This window comes from Anabrus simplex, chromosome 9 (genome assembly GCF_040414725.1).
Source record: "Anabrus simplex isolate iqAnaSimp1 chromosome 9, ASM4041472v1, whole genome shotgun sequence".
In the NCBI taxonomy this organism is placed as follows: Eukaryota; Metazoa; Arthropoda; class Insecta; order Orthoptera; family Tettigoniidae; genus Anabrus; species Anabrus simplex.
Genome location: NC_090273.1, coordinates 16,817,689 through 16,835,457, shown reverse-complemented (window position 1 = coordinate 16,835,457; position 17,769 = coordinate 16,817,689). Strand labels below are relative to the sequence as shown.

The 17,769-nt window shown below is 39.9% G+C and overlaps 1 protein-coding gene across 1 annotated transcript in view; it reads right to left on the bottom strand.

The window, feature by feature from the left end:
* Positions 1-17,313, bottom strand: part of Slh (sec1 family domain containing Slh) — a 77,550-nt gene extending 60,237 nt beyond the window's left edge. Inside the window, exons 1-5 of the mRNA XM_067154000.2 lie at positions 17,156-17,313; positions 16,868-17,027; positions 9,468-9,681; positions 966-1,053; positions 686-775 (exon numbers count right to left, since the gene is read on the bottom strand). Coding sequence (XP_067010101.1) covers positions 686-775; positions 966-1,053; positions 9,468-9,681; positions 16,868-17,027; positions 17,156-17,183 — 580 coding nt within the window. The 5' untranslated portion in view covers positions 17,184-17,313. The remainder of the gene's footprint in view (positions 1-685; positions 776-965; positions 1,054-9,467; positions 9,682-16,867; positions 17,028-17,155) is intronic.
* Between the last annotated feature and the right edge of the window lie 456 nt (positions 17,314-17,769).

Sequence of the window (17,769 nt, the reverse complement as noted above, 5' to 3'; positions counted from 1 at the left end):
GAGGAGCGAGATTGAGTTCGCTGGTGTGAGTTAGCGAAGAGCGCAGTCAGTGATAGCTTGGGCTGAGATGTCAGCCTGATGGAGTATCTGCCTGTTGGAGCTGAAGACTCGTTCCTGTTTCCCTGATGTCGTGTGTGTGTGTCCCTTGAGGCTGGCTGCTGAAGGAGAACCTGAAGTGTTCTGGAGCAACGCGAAGGGAACACTGGGTGCCGACGTGTGCGGACTGCAAACGGGGTTCGACGGATCGAGTGAACAGCGGATACTAACCCCACCTGCGAAACTGACGTGTAGGCTGTGGACCGTGACAGCGCTAACGAGTGTGGCTGAGAGAGTGTACTGTAAATAATCGATGACTGTGTGTGTGTGTCATTGTAGAAAGAGAGAGAGCGTGAACCGTGTAAGTGTGTAACTGTGTGCTTGTGTAAGTTGTGGCTCGGCTATCGTCTGTGTGTGTGTAAATCTGTAATTGTAGTGCCTAGTTAATAAATCTTAGAATAGGACGCTACCAGGTTCTGTACTCGTTTACTTATTTACCCCACCAACACGTTACAGTATATATATTGCCGTTATGAATTCTTGTTACAATGGACTTTTGCTGCATGCATGTATGTATGTATGAAATGAATTAGCAAAAATTTTGCTAGAGAAAAGAACCTGAACTTTAGCATATTTCCAGCACACTCACCTAATGTGGCGAAAACTGAGAACAGACTATCTACAATGGTATCCATTATGTTCTCCATTTCTGTGTCCTTTATTTCTCCTCTGTTAATAGCTGAAACAAGGAACATAACATTATTCTAACAAGCATCTCCGTCCTCCTGATTAAATTTTTTTGTAAACTCCGCTCATTTCTCATTGAAATAATAGGCTTACTACTTTGGTGTTAGGGGTTATAAATAATGGAATATGCTCACAACTTAGACAGTGTAAACAAAAACTTCATTTATACAAATTATACTTACCATAATAAGATATTAAATCACTGTTTTGATGTTTCAAGATAAACATGTCATCTTCCAAAGTTATGAAATTCAAATACTGGTCATAAACCTGAAATAAAGGAAAAAATATGCATGAGGATGCTTTACAGAGGACTACATACCCTCGGCATGTGGTAGGAAACCTAACGCCTTATTGGGTATAGGATGGAAAATACCAAAATTCCTGCATTTCTAAACCATGAAGCGGTGATGAAATGGTAGTTGCCGTTTCAACAATACTGACGTTATGCCATCGTCCCTTTCACTCTCTCTTCGCTCTCATCCTCTGCCTGGTGCGCTATGAACAACAGTTTTACATGGCTGCAAATACAGTATACCGAACACACAGTGTGGTATGGAAGAAATTTCATTTATTGCAATACGAAGCATGTTTTTCAACTCTTTCCGGTCTAACTGCAAGCACAGCTCACAGCGGCCAAAATTACGTTCACGCCACTCTGCAAGCATAGCCTGGAGTAAGGTTTGACAATTCCCTAAAAATCAAGAACGAGCTATGCACACATTCTGCCGACTAAATCATGCTTCTTCATGTGTTACTTACAAGAGTATTTCAGCAGATGGCAGTATTGTCTAAGTCAGAGAATTTATGAGTGTGCATTAGTAGGTGTAGTCACTCAATGTGCACTAAAACATGGCATTTAGCAGCAAGCAAGTGCTTCATAGAAGATATATTTTTGATTATTTTATGTAACTGTAATCCCACACATCTAAAAAAACAGAAAACTTTACTAATATGTAGATATTCTAACGTATTCGCGCAGTTATGAAACGCGCGGGAACATAGGGTGAACTGTGAAATGAATTCCAATCATAATGAAAAGCAAGATGTTGTTTCGAATTCCTATTTGAATGTCAATATTCCCATTTGTGAATAAAATTACAATTACATGCTTTCAATATCATCTTTTCATCTTTGCTAACATGACCTTCACAGCCAGTATCGTAACATAAAAATATATAAATAAAATTTCATAAGAGCACACCCTTCTTTTTTTTTTTTTTTTTTTTTTTTTTTCCTCTAGTTGCTTTACGTCGCACCGACACAGATATGCCTTATGGTAACAATGAGACAGGAAGGGGCTAGGAGTGGGAAGGAAGCGGCAGTGGCCTTAAGCTACAGCCCCAGCATTTGCCTGGTGTGAAAATGGGAAACCACGGAAAACCATTTTCAGGGCTGCCGACAGTGGGGTTCGATCCTACTATCTCCCGAATACTGGATACTGGCCGCACTTAAGCGACTGCAGCTATCGAGCATAAGAGCTCCCATTTTCATTGTTAATACTGTTATTATTATTATTGAACAGTTATTATTTTATATCATTTTCATTATTGTTGTTGTTTTGTAATTGCACTGCACATTTCACATTATCAATCTAGGGAAAATATAACAGTATTTCACAAAACTGTACTTACTTAATAATCCGTCAGATGTTTTTTCATTCGCAAAATTTTAAAATCTCCAGTGATAGCTGACATGAAAGAAACAACATTTTTTTAAACTAGATGCTCAAACAAGCACAGAGAAAAAAGAATCGTGCAAATATCTCCTACAGGTACAGAGATATAATCTCTTTCAAATCCTTAGAAATGCCCAGTCCAGAAAGTTTGTTAGGGATATTCAGGCCCAAACCGGAATGGGTTAAGTAAGCAAGTTCTGTATTTAAATATGGAATTTGCAGCGCTTTGGTCGTCGTTCAAAGCATGCACGCTTAGTACGTACCATCTACAGGCTAGCCACAAATACCATTATGGAAGCATTCACCCGTTATGTTTGTGTGTGTGAACTGAAAATGTCTGAAAATTAACGGTCCCACCGAGTGTGAAGTACGCGCTGTAATTAGTTTTCTAAACGGAAAAGGTGTGAAAGTTGTCGAAATTCATCGGCAGATCAGTGAAGTGTATGGAGAACACACTATGAGTGAAGGAATGGTAATAAAATGGGTGAGAGCATTTAAAAAAGACCATACTAATGTCCACAACAAGAAGCATAGCAGGCGACCGTCTGTCATTACTAAAGACTTGGTGCAAAAAGTTGATGCAAAAGTTTGAGAAAACAAACGCTTTACAATCTCGTCATTAAGTTATGAGTTGCCTGAAATTTCAACTAGTGTTGTTTATGAAACTGTGTCAGGACGCTTAGATTATCGGAAGTTGTGCTCGGCAATCCAAAACAAACGGCATGGCATGCTCACAAGGGGGATTCTTTTGCTTCATGACAATGCACAACCTCATATGGCTAATCAAACCCGAAACCTCATTGCGTCATTTGGTTGGGAACAATTTGATCATCCTCCATGTAGTCGTTACTAGTGACTACCACTTGTTCCTGCACTTGAAAATGCATTTAGGAGGTCAGCAGCAAAACGATGATCTAAAAACGACAGCGTGGCAGATTTCTATGAGGATGGAATTCAGAAGCTGGTTTCACGATATGACAAGTGCCTTATTATGCTTGAAACTTATGTTGAGAAGTAGTTTATGGTACAGGCTTTCATGTAAAAAAGAAGAATATTGTTTAAACAATTGCATCACTATCAAAATGGTACTTACTTAAAAAACAGCCTCTTAATTTCTTGCATTTCCTTCAGTTCATCATGTCACCTCCAAGAGAGGTTAAAATCCTCACCCCCACAAAAAAAGAAACACCCAATGGTTACTATTAACGACTGCTTAGACTCCGGTTCATCACAAAGCACTGTTATAACTTAGCGACAGAGTTAGGTTACAGTTTGGTTAACGCTTATTGCTATCAGTGTTAAGATTAAAGAAGGGGATGGTCAGGTTACCATGAGTGACAAAATTACTGATAATGATGGGTCAGATTACTGTTTGTGACAAAATTACTAACAGTTACTTGTAGGGGTATGGTTTACCAGAAAGCATGGAAGACAGGGTTATGCTCTGAAGATTATAACTGCTAAACTTAAGTTTTTGCACTGTCAAATGATTGTGTGTGAAAACACAGACTTCCAACCAATCCTAAGCTGCCATTCATATAAATTTATATCGAAGAGTGCAATCTCAAAACCTAGTTGCCAACTCTCTTGTTTACATTCTCCATGTGGTCAAGCTTACACATTCAGTGTGTATGGTATTTGGTATAGTTCACAATCTTTTGCATGTTCCTCAGTAATTTTTATTGTTCATATGAATGAAAATCTGCAACCTGTTTCCAGTCATTCGACTGGGTAGGGAATGAAATGAATGAAGCAGCGAGGATAGGAATTGTGCCCGTTGCCAAAGCCTGTCGCACTCCTCTGGGGCAACGTTTAATGAAAGACAGATGAAATGACATGATATTGGCGAGTGTTACTGGAATGAAAGATGACACGAAAAACCGGAGTACCTGGAGGAAAACCTGTCCCACCTCCTCTTTGCCCAGCACAAATCTCACAAGGAGTGACCAGGATTTGAACCAGGGAACCCAGCGGGGAAAGCCTGGCGCGCTGCCGCCTGAGCCACTGAGGGTCTTTATTTTTCACATATGCTAGTTATTTCTAGTCTTTGTTTCTCTTATTGTCTACAGTATAGCATAATGTGCAGTTCAGCAGAGCATAAATTAGAAAACCTGTTGGCCAAAGTTGTCGTGAACGTCATGCAGAGGACTCGAGGGAAGCTTTGCCCCATACATAGTGATACGTGAGGTGAAGGTAAATTAAGGTGTAGTGGAAAATTTTGTCCAAAATTTAGTGCTCTCTTTGGGAGCCATTGATAGTGATATATCATTAGAGGGTAACAGTGATTCTGAGATCAGTACCCCGGCCTTTGTACCTGTACATTAACAGTGAGTAATTTCTTATTTCCTCATTCTCTTTTATTCTTAATAATTTACTTTTGTTGGTTTAGTTGTCAGATGTTTTGCTAGTTGCTTTACGTTGCACCGACACAGGTAGGTCTTATGGCGACAATAGGACAGGGAAGGGCTAGGAGTGGGAAGGGAGCGGCCGTGGCCTTAGTTGTCAGATGTTAGTAAGTGCATACAGTGTTTTCAGTTTTTATTAATTTATTACCAACGTGTTACTTTTTCCTCAGTAACCTACTACACTTTACAGGGGCAGCATGTTGCAGTCGTATTGGTAGCAGCAGAAGAACCTCACAACATAGGTAAGGTGTTGTCACATGGTTTGTGAACTGTCAATTTAGAATTAAGCTATCTGGAGTATACGTTAAAGTTACGTTAGGTTGCACATCAACCTTAATGCTTTCTATTAGACCTCGGATTTTAGTCAAGAACCTATTTTGCTCCTTGATGATGATGATGATGATTATGATGCTTGTTGTTGAAAGGAGCCTAACATCTAGGTCATCGGCCCCTAATGGTGCGAAATGAGACAAAATGCAATGAAAATTTAAAAGTACAAAATTCATCCACTGACCAGAATTCAGAACATGTTGATGAAGAATGAATGGATGAATAGGAATTTAAAACAATCAGTGGATCCGACCCGCAATGCCTCACCTTCCCAGAAACTATATTACTGACCAAGGAGCTGTTTCCAAAGCACAATCGTGAATCGATGATGCTTGTCGTCTAAAGGGGTTCAAAACCCAGGTCAACGGTCCCTCATAATGGCACTTATCGCTAGTAAAGTGGAACCATGGTATTTCTCAAGTTGTGGTACTAATCAAAAATAGCGTAAACTCACGGTGTTCCAAACATTATGGTACTACTCACAAGTATTATACATCGCACAGATAACACAGACCTATGGTGTTTCTCACACAATGGCGCTATTCGTAGGCAATGCAAACCCATGGTGCACCTCACGTAGGTGTACTAATCACAGAGATTCATACTATCCCGTGCTGTTCCTAACATAGTGGGTACAAATCACAGGCAATGCAGACCAAGGGTGTCGCTCATACAGTGGTACTAATCCCAGGCAACATAAGCCCGTGGTGTTCAGCATATAGTTGTACTAATCGCAGGTACTGGAAACCCACAGTGACTAAATTTTACAATATTTAAAATTCTTCCACCGTTATGATACTTTTTTTGCCTTTTGGCAAAAAATTTTTTATTTGTCAACAGTACATGTTTCGTTCCTTATTTAGGAACATCCTCAGCTGTTATTGTAGCTTAGGTGAATTGCTAAGATTTAAAATACATTAATTTGCAGGTACGGTACATTGATTCATTTAAAAACTACTGAAAATACCAATTAAATTAAATGATATTAAAAACAATGTAGGGGTTAGTGTGTTAATAATGTGAGAGTGGATGATTACATGGTTGGTCAGCTTAAAAACTATGTCTATTCATTTGAATAGTTGTTAAAAATTTCATTTTGTTACATTAAAAAGTCTCTTTGCGGTTAAAAGTTTAAAAAAATTTTTGACTTTGTAACACTGTTCAGATTATTGAATTTTTTATCTTCTGTTCCTTCCAGGTAAGTTGTTATATATTGTGAGTTTGCTTATGCTGCCTTTGATTGAGTCTAATGAGGAACTTTGAAGCTGATTGCTGAACAATATTTGTGAAGGGAGCTTCGTTTCAATTTCTGAAATGAAATAAAATAAGGAAATGGAAATTTGTTTAAAAAACATGTGTCTTTGCATGATAACTAAAAGTATAAAAAAGTTCTTTACCTTGCTATGGTAGACTCCAATTCTACTGTAGCCCTGGAGGGACGTCTGTTGCTGCTTTGCGTCTTGTATAGTAATTGTGTGTGCGTTCCGTTGTATGCTCCTCCTTACGGGGAGTTAAGGTTGCGGAGAGGGGAGGGGGCGTGTCGGTTACTGTGACGGCATCAACTTTAGAGGAGCTAGGGAGAGGAGATGTACAAAATGGCAGAGGTTCGTTCTTATTTATCCTTTTACTATTTGTATTGCGTCTTTTGCCTAAAATTTCAAGACTTGATAGTGTTCCTTCGAATATAGGATTCCTAATGTCAATAGTTTCATTTAAGTTATTGTCCTCATTGCTTTTTTGTTCTAAATAAATGTATAGATTTTATAATGTGTTAAAGAGAGCTCCTTTGTTTATTTTATGCAATATAGTTAAATCCTGTTCTATGGTTGTAAACTGATGTCCTGTTGAACTCATGTGTTGACCCATAGCGGAAATTTTTTTATGTCTTTCAGCGTTAACATGCTCCTGGTATCTTACAGTAAAACTGCGCCCTGTTTGTCCGACATAACTTTTTTTGCATTGGTGACACTTCAATTTATAAACTCCTGATTCAGAATGTTTGTTTTTTCCTAGGGAATTAACACTATTGTAATTAAATAATTTATGCTTTGTGTTATTGCTGGTTGAATATGCGATCTTATAATTATATTTTCTAAATAAATTGGTTACATATACATTTATTTAGAACAAAAAAGCAATCAGGACAATAACCTAAATGAAACTATTGACATTAGAAATCCTATATTTGAAGGAACACTATCAAGTCTTGAAATTTTAGGCAAAAGACGCAATACAAATAGTAAAAGGATAAATAAGAACGAACCTCCGCCATTTTGTACATCCCCTCTCCCTAGCTCCTCTAAAGTTGATGCCGTCACAGTAACCGACACGCCCCCTCCCCTCTCCGCAACCTTGCCTCCCCGTAAGGAGGAGCATACAACGGAATGCACACACAATTACTATACAAGACGCAAAGCAGCAACAAACGTCCCTCCAGGGCCACAGTAGAATTGGAGTCTACCATAGCAAGGTAAAGAACTTTTTTATACTTTTAGTTATCATGCAAAGACACATGTTTTTTAAACAAATTTCCATTTCCTTATTTTATTTCATTTCAGAAATTGAAACGAAGCTCCCTTCACAAATATTGTTCAGCAATCAGCTTCAAAGTTCCTCATTAGACTCAATCAAAGGCAGCATAAGCAAACTCACAATATATAACAACTTACCTGGAACAGAAGATAAAAAATTCAATAATCTGAACAGTGTTACGAAGTCAAACATTTTTTAAAACTTTTAACTGCAAACAGACTTTTTAATGTAACAAAATGAAATTTGTAACAACTATTCAAATGAACAGACATAGTTTTTAAGCTGACCAACCATGTAATCATCCGCTCTCACATTATTAACACACTAACCCCTACATTGTTTTTAATATCATTTAATTTAATTGGTATTTTCAGTAGTTTTTAAATGAATCAATGTACCGTACCTGCAAATTAATGTATTTTAAATCTTAGCAATTCACCTAAGCTACAATAACAGCTGAGGATGTTCCTAAATAAGGAATGAAACATGTACTGTTGACAAATAAAAATTTTTTGCCAAAAGGCAAAAAAAAAGTATCAAAACGGTGGAAGAATTTCAAATATTGTAAAATTTAGTGATTAAATTTTGATACGGAAAATGAAGTTGATTACTTGCAACCCACAGTGAACTGCTCTCTGCTGCTACTAAACACAAACCTATTGTGTAACTAACATAGTGCTACTACTCGCAAGTAAAGGTGACCCATGGTGTTCCCCGCGTGATGGTTGGTACTAATCACAAGTAGTTTCATGGTTCTAATTCAATTATCCCTTGGTTGGAACAAAGCTTTGAATACACCAACTGGTGGATAAGTGTCTCAGCATTACCAACAGCAACATCAAGTTCAGCAGCGAGGTGTTTACCTGTGATTCGTCGATCACCTTGAGTAAGGGTGTCCGCACGTTCCAACTTTGCAGGCGTCACAGCTGTGTGCAGCCAGCCGGCACGCGGGAGAAGACAGGTTTGCTCGACCTTGTTGTTGTGATGATGAAATACGCCTCGCCCAACGACTCGCCGTGCTTTTGTCCACTGCCAGGTCTCCGTAGACATTCTGCAAATGCCTATGAATATTTGTGATGTCCTGTTTTCCGCCAAAAGAAACTCAACAACTGCTCTCTATTTGGTATGCACTCTGTTACAGACACCATTTTAAAGGCTAGTTATACCGCTGCCACCTACCAGAAATTAACGAAACTCTAAGAGACGAAGCGGGAATATTCGAAGATGACCAAACAAAATTCCAATTTTTTAAATACGAAATTGGCCGAGAAATAAAATGTCTTGCATTGTATAATGAACGCCCCTCGTAGATATTATTAACTAGTGAACAATAAAAACTCCTGAACATCCTTGCAGTTAGGCCATTGGTCTCGCCCTCCGACGAGTTAGACCAATGAGTTTTACCACCAGTCAGGACGTGCGCAGATAACACCATATGAGCAACTCTGAAAGGCAATAGCAACTACAATGCATCATCTTCCGTGGCATGCATGCCAATGACGCTCGCCCTAATGGTGGAGGCTGAGGACCTATTCCCCAGTTCTACCCACACCTCTTCATTTATACACGCAACATCACACTACCAACCACTAGAGGAACATCCACACACAGTCGGTGAAGGGCATCGGGCTATAAAACTGGAGGGCTCGCCCATTTTCACCAGACCTTCCATATTTCTCTTGTCAAAATTGTGTAAATAAATAATACTAATACTAAATATGAACTTCAAGAATGGTTACCTTATGAATTTGTGAGACACAATTTGCTTGTAGAGCTGCTGACGCCAAATCTTCTATCCTTTGCCTTGAAATTGGAGATATAAAATTTAAATGATATATATCATAGAGATTGTTCTGCAAGTCTTGTCCAATGCGGCCAAGATTTTCTTCTGTCGGTAAACAGAAATACACAGCAGGAACGTCTGGAATGGGGTCTCGATCAGAATGCAACTGCCTAAAATAAGGAGAATAAATATAAACATGATTGCATTGCGTAATCATACATACCGGTATGAATCTACATACTTGGTATGAAATAGAATAACAAGCAAACACACAACAGTACCATGTAATTTATAAAATGTTCTCATCCAAAATGGTCAAACAATCAGGTTGGTGTACATTTCAGACAAAATAAACATAGGCAGTGACAGTGTCGCAGGTCTTTTGGGTGTAGAATATGTTGTATGGGTGTTACAAGTAAGAGAATGTGCAGAATTTAGATTTCTAAGGTAAAATTCTTAAAGAATTTTATTGTATAAAGTCCATCTGGTCAATACAAGTTTGCCATTTGATAAATGGTCTGTCTAGAAAGCTACACAGGACATGTTTCGACCTAGCCTAGAGGTCACCTTCAGCTAAAATAACACAAAGATTAAAGACATATACAAAAACAGTGATATGTAAAAATCTTGAGATAAAACACAATCAACAAATGCAATGAAAATCTATGTTTAAAATGTTCATAGCTTCAATCTTGGACAAAATTAGTTGTATCAGGTGTGGTATCAACCTTATTTAACACAACTACTGGTTGGCACAAAAATACTTTAAACTTGTGAAGACTGTTAAATGTTGTTCTATTTGTCATGCTTCTGGAAATGGAGTGAAGTTTTAAAATCCATAAAATTTCTTCATGGAGAATACAAGTATATCCAGGAGTATAGGAGATCAACACCAACCAAACCTGATCTATACAAGCACAGGGCTGGAGGAAAGAGGAACATCCCTCTGCACAGGATTACTCCCAACTGGTGGATAAGTGTGTCAGCACTATCAACAGAGACGTCAAGTTCAGCGGTGAGGTGTTTGACTGTGATTCGTCGATCACCTCGAGTAAGGGTGTCCGCAAGTTCCAACTTTGCAGGCATCACATGCGAGAGATCATTCCTTATCTTAACACCTAGGTACTTACATTGTTTCCCATGAGATACTATCACCGCATCAACACAATAATTAAAATTCAGAGGACTTTCCCTCTTGGTGCAACTTACAACTTGACTTTTCATCCCATTTACAATCATACCATAGTCTGCCGTCCATTTCACTACATTTTTTAAGTCCCTCTGCAGTCGTTCACAAAAATATTCAAAAGTGCCTAGCATATCTCTATTCTATTCTGAGAAGGTCAAAAAAAACTGCAAACCGAGCTCGATCGCTGCAGTCGCTTAAGTGCGGCCAGTATCCAGTATTCGGGAGATAGTAGGTTCAAACCCCACTATCGGCAGCCCTGAAAATGGTTTTCCGTGGTTTCCCATTTTCACACCAGGCAAATGCTGGGGCTGTATCTTCATTAAGGCCACGGCCACTTCCTTCCCACTCCTAGCCCTTTCCTGTCCCATCGTCGCTGTAGGACCTATCTCTGTCGGTGCGACGTAAAACAACTAGGGGCAAAAAAAAAAAAAAAAACTGCAAAAGGGAAAAAATTTGCTAAGTATTAATGTAAATATTGACTGGTTCATGGAGTCTAAAATACAGCAGATGTTCTTAACCCAGTAATAAAAGAATCAAACAATGGAAAATGCACACAAATGAATGATAATGAATATACGGGGTGGTACACCAGCCCCTTGCGATCTAGTTTTATGCATTCCACCAATTTTCCACAATTATGAAATTCATCAGTCCCTCTCCCTAAACCAAGGTACTATAAAGAGATGTGTGGTTATGGGCTAGAAGACAGCAGGAATCGTGCTAGTGGCTTTACGTTGCACCGACACACATAGGACATATAGCGACCATGGGATAGGAAAGGCCTAGGAGTTGGAAGGAAGCGGCGGTGGCCTTAATTAACTTACAGCCCCAGCATCTGCCTGGAGTGAAAATGGCAAACCACAGAAAACCATCTTCAGGGCTGCCGATAGTGGGATTTGAACCCACCATCTCCGGGATGCAAGCTCACAGCCGCGCACCCCTAACCGCACGGCCAACTCGCCCGGTATAGGAATCGTTAGCGCCACTATTGAAAATGAAATGAAATGGCATATGGCTTTTAGTGCCGGAAGTGTCCGAGGACATGTTCGGCTCGCCAGGTGCAGGGCTTTTGATTTGACGCCCGTAGCGACCTGCGCGTCATGATGAGGATGAAATGATGATGAAGACAACACATACACCCAGCCCCCGTGCCAGCTAAATTAATGATGGTTAAAATTCCCAACCCTGCCAGGAATCGAACCCGGAACCCCTGGGACCAAAGGCCAGCACGCTAACCATTTAGCCATGGAGCTGAACAGTGCCACTATTAATTCATTGCGAGTACTTTGAATGAACCTATAAAACGAGCACAGATGTGAAGAACATGTACATGTCCAACTTGTTAGTGATAATAAAAAGCTATTTAATCCATATTAATTAACTTGGTTTTTTTTTACAAGTTGCTTTACGTCGCATCGACACAGAAAGGTTTTATGGTGACGATGGGACAGGAAGGGGCTAGGAGTGGGAAGCAAGCAGCCGTGGCCTTAATTAAGATACAGCCCCAGCATTTGCCTGGTGTGAAAATGGGAAACCACAGAAAACCATCTTCAAGGCTGCCGACAGTGGGGTTCGAACCCACTACATCCCGAATACTGGATACTAGCAGCACTTAAGCGACTGCAGCTATCGAGCTTGGTTAAATTGTCGTACATGATTCAAGAACCACATTCATTCTCTTCACCAGCGACCAAACAATCTGCGGAATTGATTCAAAAACATTAAAAATATACTATCAAATAAGTTATAGGCCTAAATTAAAATAAAGAATACCGAGCTCAATAGCTGCAGTCGCTTAAGTGCGGTCAGTATCCAGTAATCGGCAAATAGTGGGTTCGAGCCCCACAGTCGACAGCCCTAAAGATGGTTTTCCGTGGTTTCCCATTTTCACACCAGGCAAATGCCGGGACTGTACCTTAATTAAGGCCACGGCCGCTTCCTTCTACTTCCTAGGCCTTTCCTACGTCATCGTCGCCATAAGACATATCTGCGTCGGTGCGACGTAAAGCAAATAGCAAATTTAAAAATTACAAGAATCGTCATCTGTTGTTGATACGATCCTGGTATACAGGAAGCCACACACGTAAAAAAAAGTGAGTTACAACAAAACTAGCTCGCATGTTCTGTGAGAAAGAAAGGCAAGATCGCATCGACTCACAAGGCAAGGTCTGCTGCATGCATTTAAATTTTTATATATAAACAAGCAGCCAGAACATGTAATGGAAAGCCCGGCCAGAAAGTTGTCAGCCAATCTGGAGGTATTTTCAACACACAAAGTGACAGGATGTGCAAGATAAATTTTAAGTTTTAAATTTTCGATGCACATACTGTTTTTTTGACATTATCAGAATATTGTCCGGATCCATGACTAAATGGTTAGCGTGCTGGCCTTTGGTCACAGGGGTCCCGGGTACAATTCCCGGCAGGGTCGGGAATTTTAACCATCATTGGTTATTTCCACTGGCACGGGGGCTGGGTGTATGTGTTGTCTTCATCATCATTTCATCCTCATCATGACGCGCAGGTCGCTACGGGCGTCAAATCAAAAGCCCTGCACCTGGCAAGCCGAACATGTCCTCGGACACTCCCGGCACTAAAGCCATATGCCATTTCATTTCATTTTCAATAGTGGCGCTCACGATTCCTGTACCAGGCGAGTTGGCCGTGCGGTTAGGGGTGCGCGGCTGTGAGCTTGCACCCCGGAGATGGTGGGTTCAAATCCCACTATCGGCAGCCCTGAAGATGGTTTTCTGTGGTTTCCCATTTTCACGCCAGGCAGATGCCGGGGCTGTAAGTTAAGTAAGGCCACAGCCGCTTCCTTCCAACTCCTAGGCCTTTCCTATCCCATGGTCGCTATATGACCTATGTGTGTCGGTGCAACGTAAAGCCACTAGCACGATTCCTGCTGTCTTCTAGCCTGTAACCACACATCTAGCTGATGTACCCATGCTTTGCTACAGAATTCTCAGAAACACTGTCTTTGTGGTTTTCCTGACTGAAGTCAACATAGGTCATTACCATGACATCAATAGGAATGCTGCAATTAAAAGCAATCCTATCATATGAAATACTCGATCAAATGAAAAACCACACATTTTCTCACTTTTAACAAACAGTACTACGCTGCCGATCTAACAGTCCAAAATTCCAGAGCTGGAATGATAGGTGATTAAAAATTAAATTAAAAATTAAATTTTAAGCATCTTCCCCCATTTCAACCAGGGTGAATGAAATTATTTATGATGTAGATTGTAGTTCCTTATTCCCCGACTTTGTATACCGATTTTCATTAAATTTTCTTTACCCATTTTATCATGGCTCGGCGTTGATTTGGACTTAGCAACAAAAATTCAAATTCATGAATATCTGTTATCACAGCCGGAACTGTTAAAATGTATAAGACATAAATGATCGGAAATTTAATTCTAGATATAACTTTAGTTATGTAGTATTTATCAATACGAGCACTAATAATACAAATATTTGAGAATTAAATTTTAGGCCTAGATTGTAGCGACTTATTCCTCGACTTTACATGCTGATTTTCATTAAATTCTCTTCAGCCTTTTTCTCCTGATGAGCGTACAGACAGACAGACAGACAGACAGACAGAAATTAAGGAAAATTAAAAAGTGCATTTCCTTGTTACTGTGGACACGACCGATACAGAAATACCATTCCTTTTAAATTCTGAGCAATGGGCAGACAAAACTCTTTTATATATACAGATTTGATACTTTTTTTCTTGGATGCTATCCAGCATAACGCTCACACTAGCATACGAGCCATTACACAGGAGACTAACATCAGCTGTGTGTCTGTTATACAGATATTGCATGCCCAGCAGTATCACCTTTACCATCTGCACTTACACCAAAAGCTCTACAGTAATGACTTTGAAGCCCGGGTGTGTGTGTATTCTGTCAATGGACCCTACAGCAAGTGGACACTGATTCTGCCCTTTTAGCGACCATGTCATTTATGGATGAAGTGCAGTTCTGCAATAATGGAACTGTTAATCGCCATAGTATACATTAATGGAGTGCCGATAATCCACACCGAGTACAACATGCAGCTTTTCAGGTACAGTGGGCGTGAACGTGTGGTGTGGCATCGTGGGTGATCACCTCACTGGTTCCTATCTTCTGAAGGATCTCTGATAGGAAAACATTATCTGCAGTTTCTCTAAGATGAACTACCACTGTTCTTAGAACATGTGCCACTCCTTGACCATTGCAGGATGTGGTTTCAACATGACGGACCTCCACCGCACACAGTGGTGGTCATCCGGAACCATCTCCATGCGATGTATCCTGATTATGAAGAGGAGGACCTGTCCCCTGGCCCGCCAGATCACCCAATCTAACGGCCCCTGGATTTTTTCTGTGGGACCATGTAAAACATCTGGTGTATGCAGATGAGCTGCCCAAACCTGGTCACCTTTGACAGCTCATCACCGAGGCATGATGATCTGTTACACTGGAGATGTTGCAATGTGCCCAATGGTCCTTACCACATCTCACACAGCTATGCAATGACCATGGAGGTCGTAGTTTGAGCAGGCAATGCATTAAACAACATAACAGAAATCCAGTCATATGTTTCCTAGCCTCTTCCGACCCAGCTCCATACTATATGCCACCATACTAATGACCTTTTTCACGGCCAAATAAACAGATCAGTCTGTGGAAACTATCGAGTATAAAACCCTACCACAACCCAGGGAACTGGCTGAATAAACAAAGAAGCAAAAACAACAAGTTGCATGGGATTTGAACCTCCTAACCCTAAAGCACTGTTTACTTTCAGATCTTAGACCACGTCCGTGCCAAGTGAGCCATTGTGAGGCGTGACATTCACCGCACAGTTCCCAGCCTAGGCCTATACAATACCTGTTCCTGGTCTGTGGGGGTACCTCCTGTTGTAAGGTACATGTTCTTTGTATCTGTGCAAGTTGTTTATTTTTTTAACAATTGGCTCAACGTCGCACCGAGGCAGTACTGTGCAAAGTTTTACGGGTTTATAGGGGTACTCATAATGAATTAATACTGGCACTCACAATTCCTGCTGTTTACTACCCCATAACCACATAACTTATCTCATTTTATCACCCCAGTTTAGGGAGAGGGACCAATGTATTTCAGAATTGTAGTAAACACAGCAGGTTGCATAAAACTAGATCGCAGGGGGCGGGTGAACCACCCTCCTCCTCCTCCTTTTTCTTTAAGCAGCATATGTCCCCTAGATGTCAGTCATCACTCTGAAGAAAGCACCCCATATAATATTATAATATAATGAATACTGACAAGCCAGTGTTGTGTTGTCGTGTGGCTTGATGCACATCTTTCTAGTTGACACCAATAGGTGCATGATGATAATGATGAGGTAAGGAAAGGGCAAAACCCGGTGTCAGAACACACCCTAGTCCTGTCAGTGAACTAAGACCACCCCTATGAAAGTAAAACAAGACCTATTCAATATATGGCAAAATGTGTATAATATCCAGCTTGAAAAACCACCATGTACAAGGGATACAGGAGTGAACAGATAAATAGAGTCTAGGACTTTCGGGGATAAGAAGAAAGTTATTAGACTGCAAACAAGAAGGGATGAGTGGCAATTTGAAGATCTTGTACCCCTGGCAAGAAATTGTGACCCTAATAGGCCTATACACGAATGTAATTACTTTTGTGTCATTGCCTGCTAATTTTGAACAATTGAATAAATGTTCCACTCATTACACTAATGGGAATGATGCCATTTACAAAATTCTCAAAATGAATTCCATACAGTTGTAAATTCAAAAGGAAATTGGACCAGGTTAGGGCTTTAAGCAAATGTCTGGTTCAAAAATATTAGGATGACACTCAATATCAAGGATAAAGAATTTTGTGAAGGGTACTGATACATCGCATCACTACAGGGAGAAATTCAAATAACACCCTGTAACAGGTGTCGACTCTGCAACCTAAAGACTACCTAGAATACATTCAACAGCCTAGCATTTTAAACTACTGTACCAGAAAACATTCGGTCTACTCTGACAGCTGTAAAAAAGACGTCCTTAAAAAAAGTTTAACAAATTAGAGGCCAACAAAATACTACATCAATTATAAAATATAAGTTGCAAGTATTTACTAATAAGAAAATACTAGAAACACCCTTACACATGTAATGTCACACCAAGCTCACGCAATTCTTTGACAGATATCAATGGCGATATTATATCTTGTCCACAACGATCATAAATTAATATCTTCCAAACAGGTTCTGCCGCTGCCGTTTTTGACTGAGACTGATTGAGGTTCAACATCTGTTTCAGTGCGCCTAAAAACAGAACCATGCAAGATGCAGTGAATACCACAAAACCTAACCTAACTTCTCATACTATCTCAAATTATTTCCACAACTCTTTAACGCAACTAATTTGGAGAGGAAATTAATTATATACTTACCAATTTGCTTTTCTCTCAGAGAGAACATCTTATTCAACAATAATGTCCTTAAGAACTACAATATAATAACCACTGGTGACGTGTTGGTATATCGCTTTAAACGCTCTGTCTTTGTCAATTACTTTCCACAACACTGAGTGATTTCCATCGTTCAGTGTGATAGCTCATACCACTGGGACTGCAAAGAAGTTCAGCTAGAGCATATTTCCATAAAAAGACATCGACAATAATACACAAAATATTGAAATAATAGGAATAATTTTCCAATATTTATAATTCTTGTTTTAACAAAAGAAAATGAAAACCTACAACATGTTTTCCAGTCTGTGACCAGGTCAGGATGCGGTGAGAATAGGAATTGAATTGGCTGCCGAAGCCTGCTGCACTCATCTGGGTCAATGATTAATGACTGAGAGATAAAATGAAATGATATTGAAGAGTGTTGCTGGAATGAAAGATGACAGGGAAAATCGGAGCTCAAATCTCACATGGAGTGATCGGGATTTAAACCACGGAACCCAGGGTTGAGAGGCCGTCGGGCTGCCGCCTGAGCAACGGAGGCTACTAAACAACAGAATTCAAACGAAAAGATTTAATAATGTTATTTGCTTTAC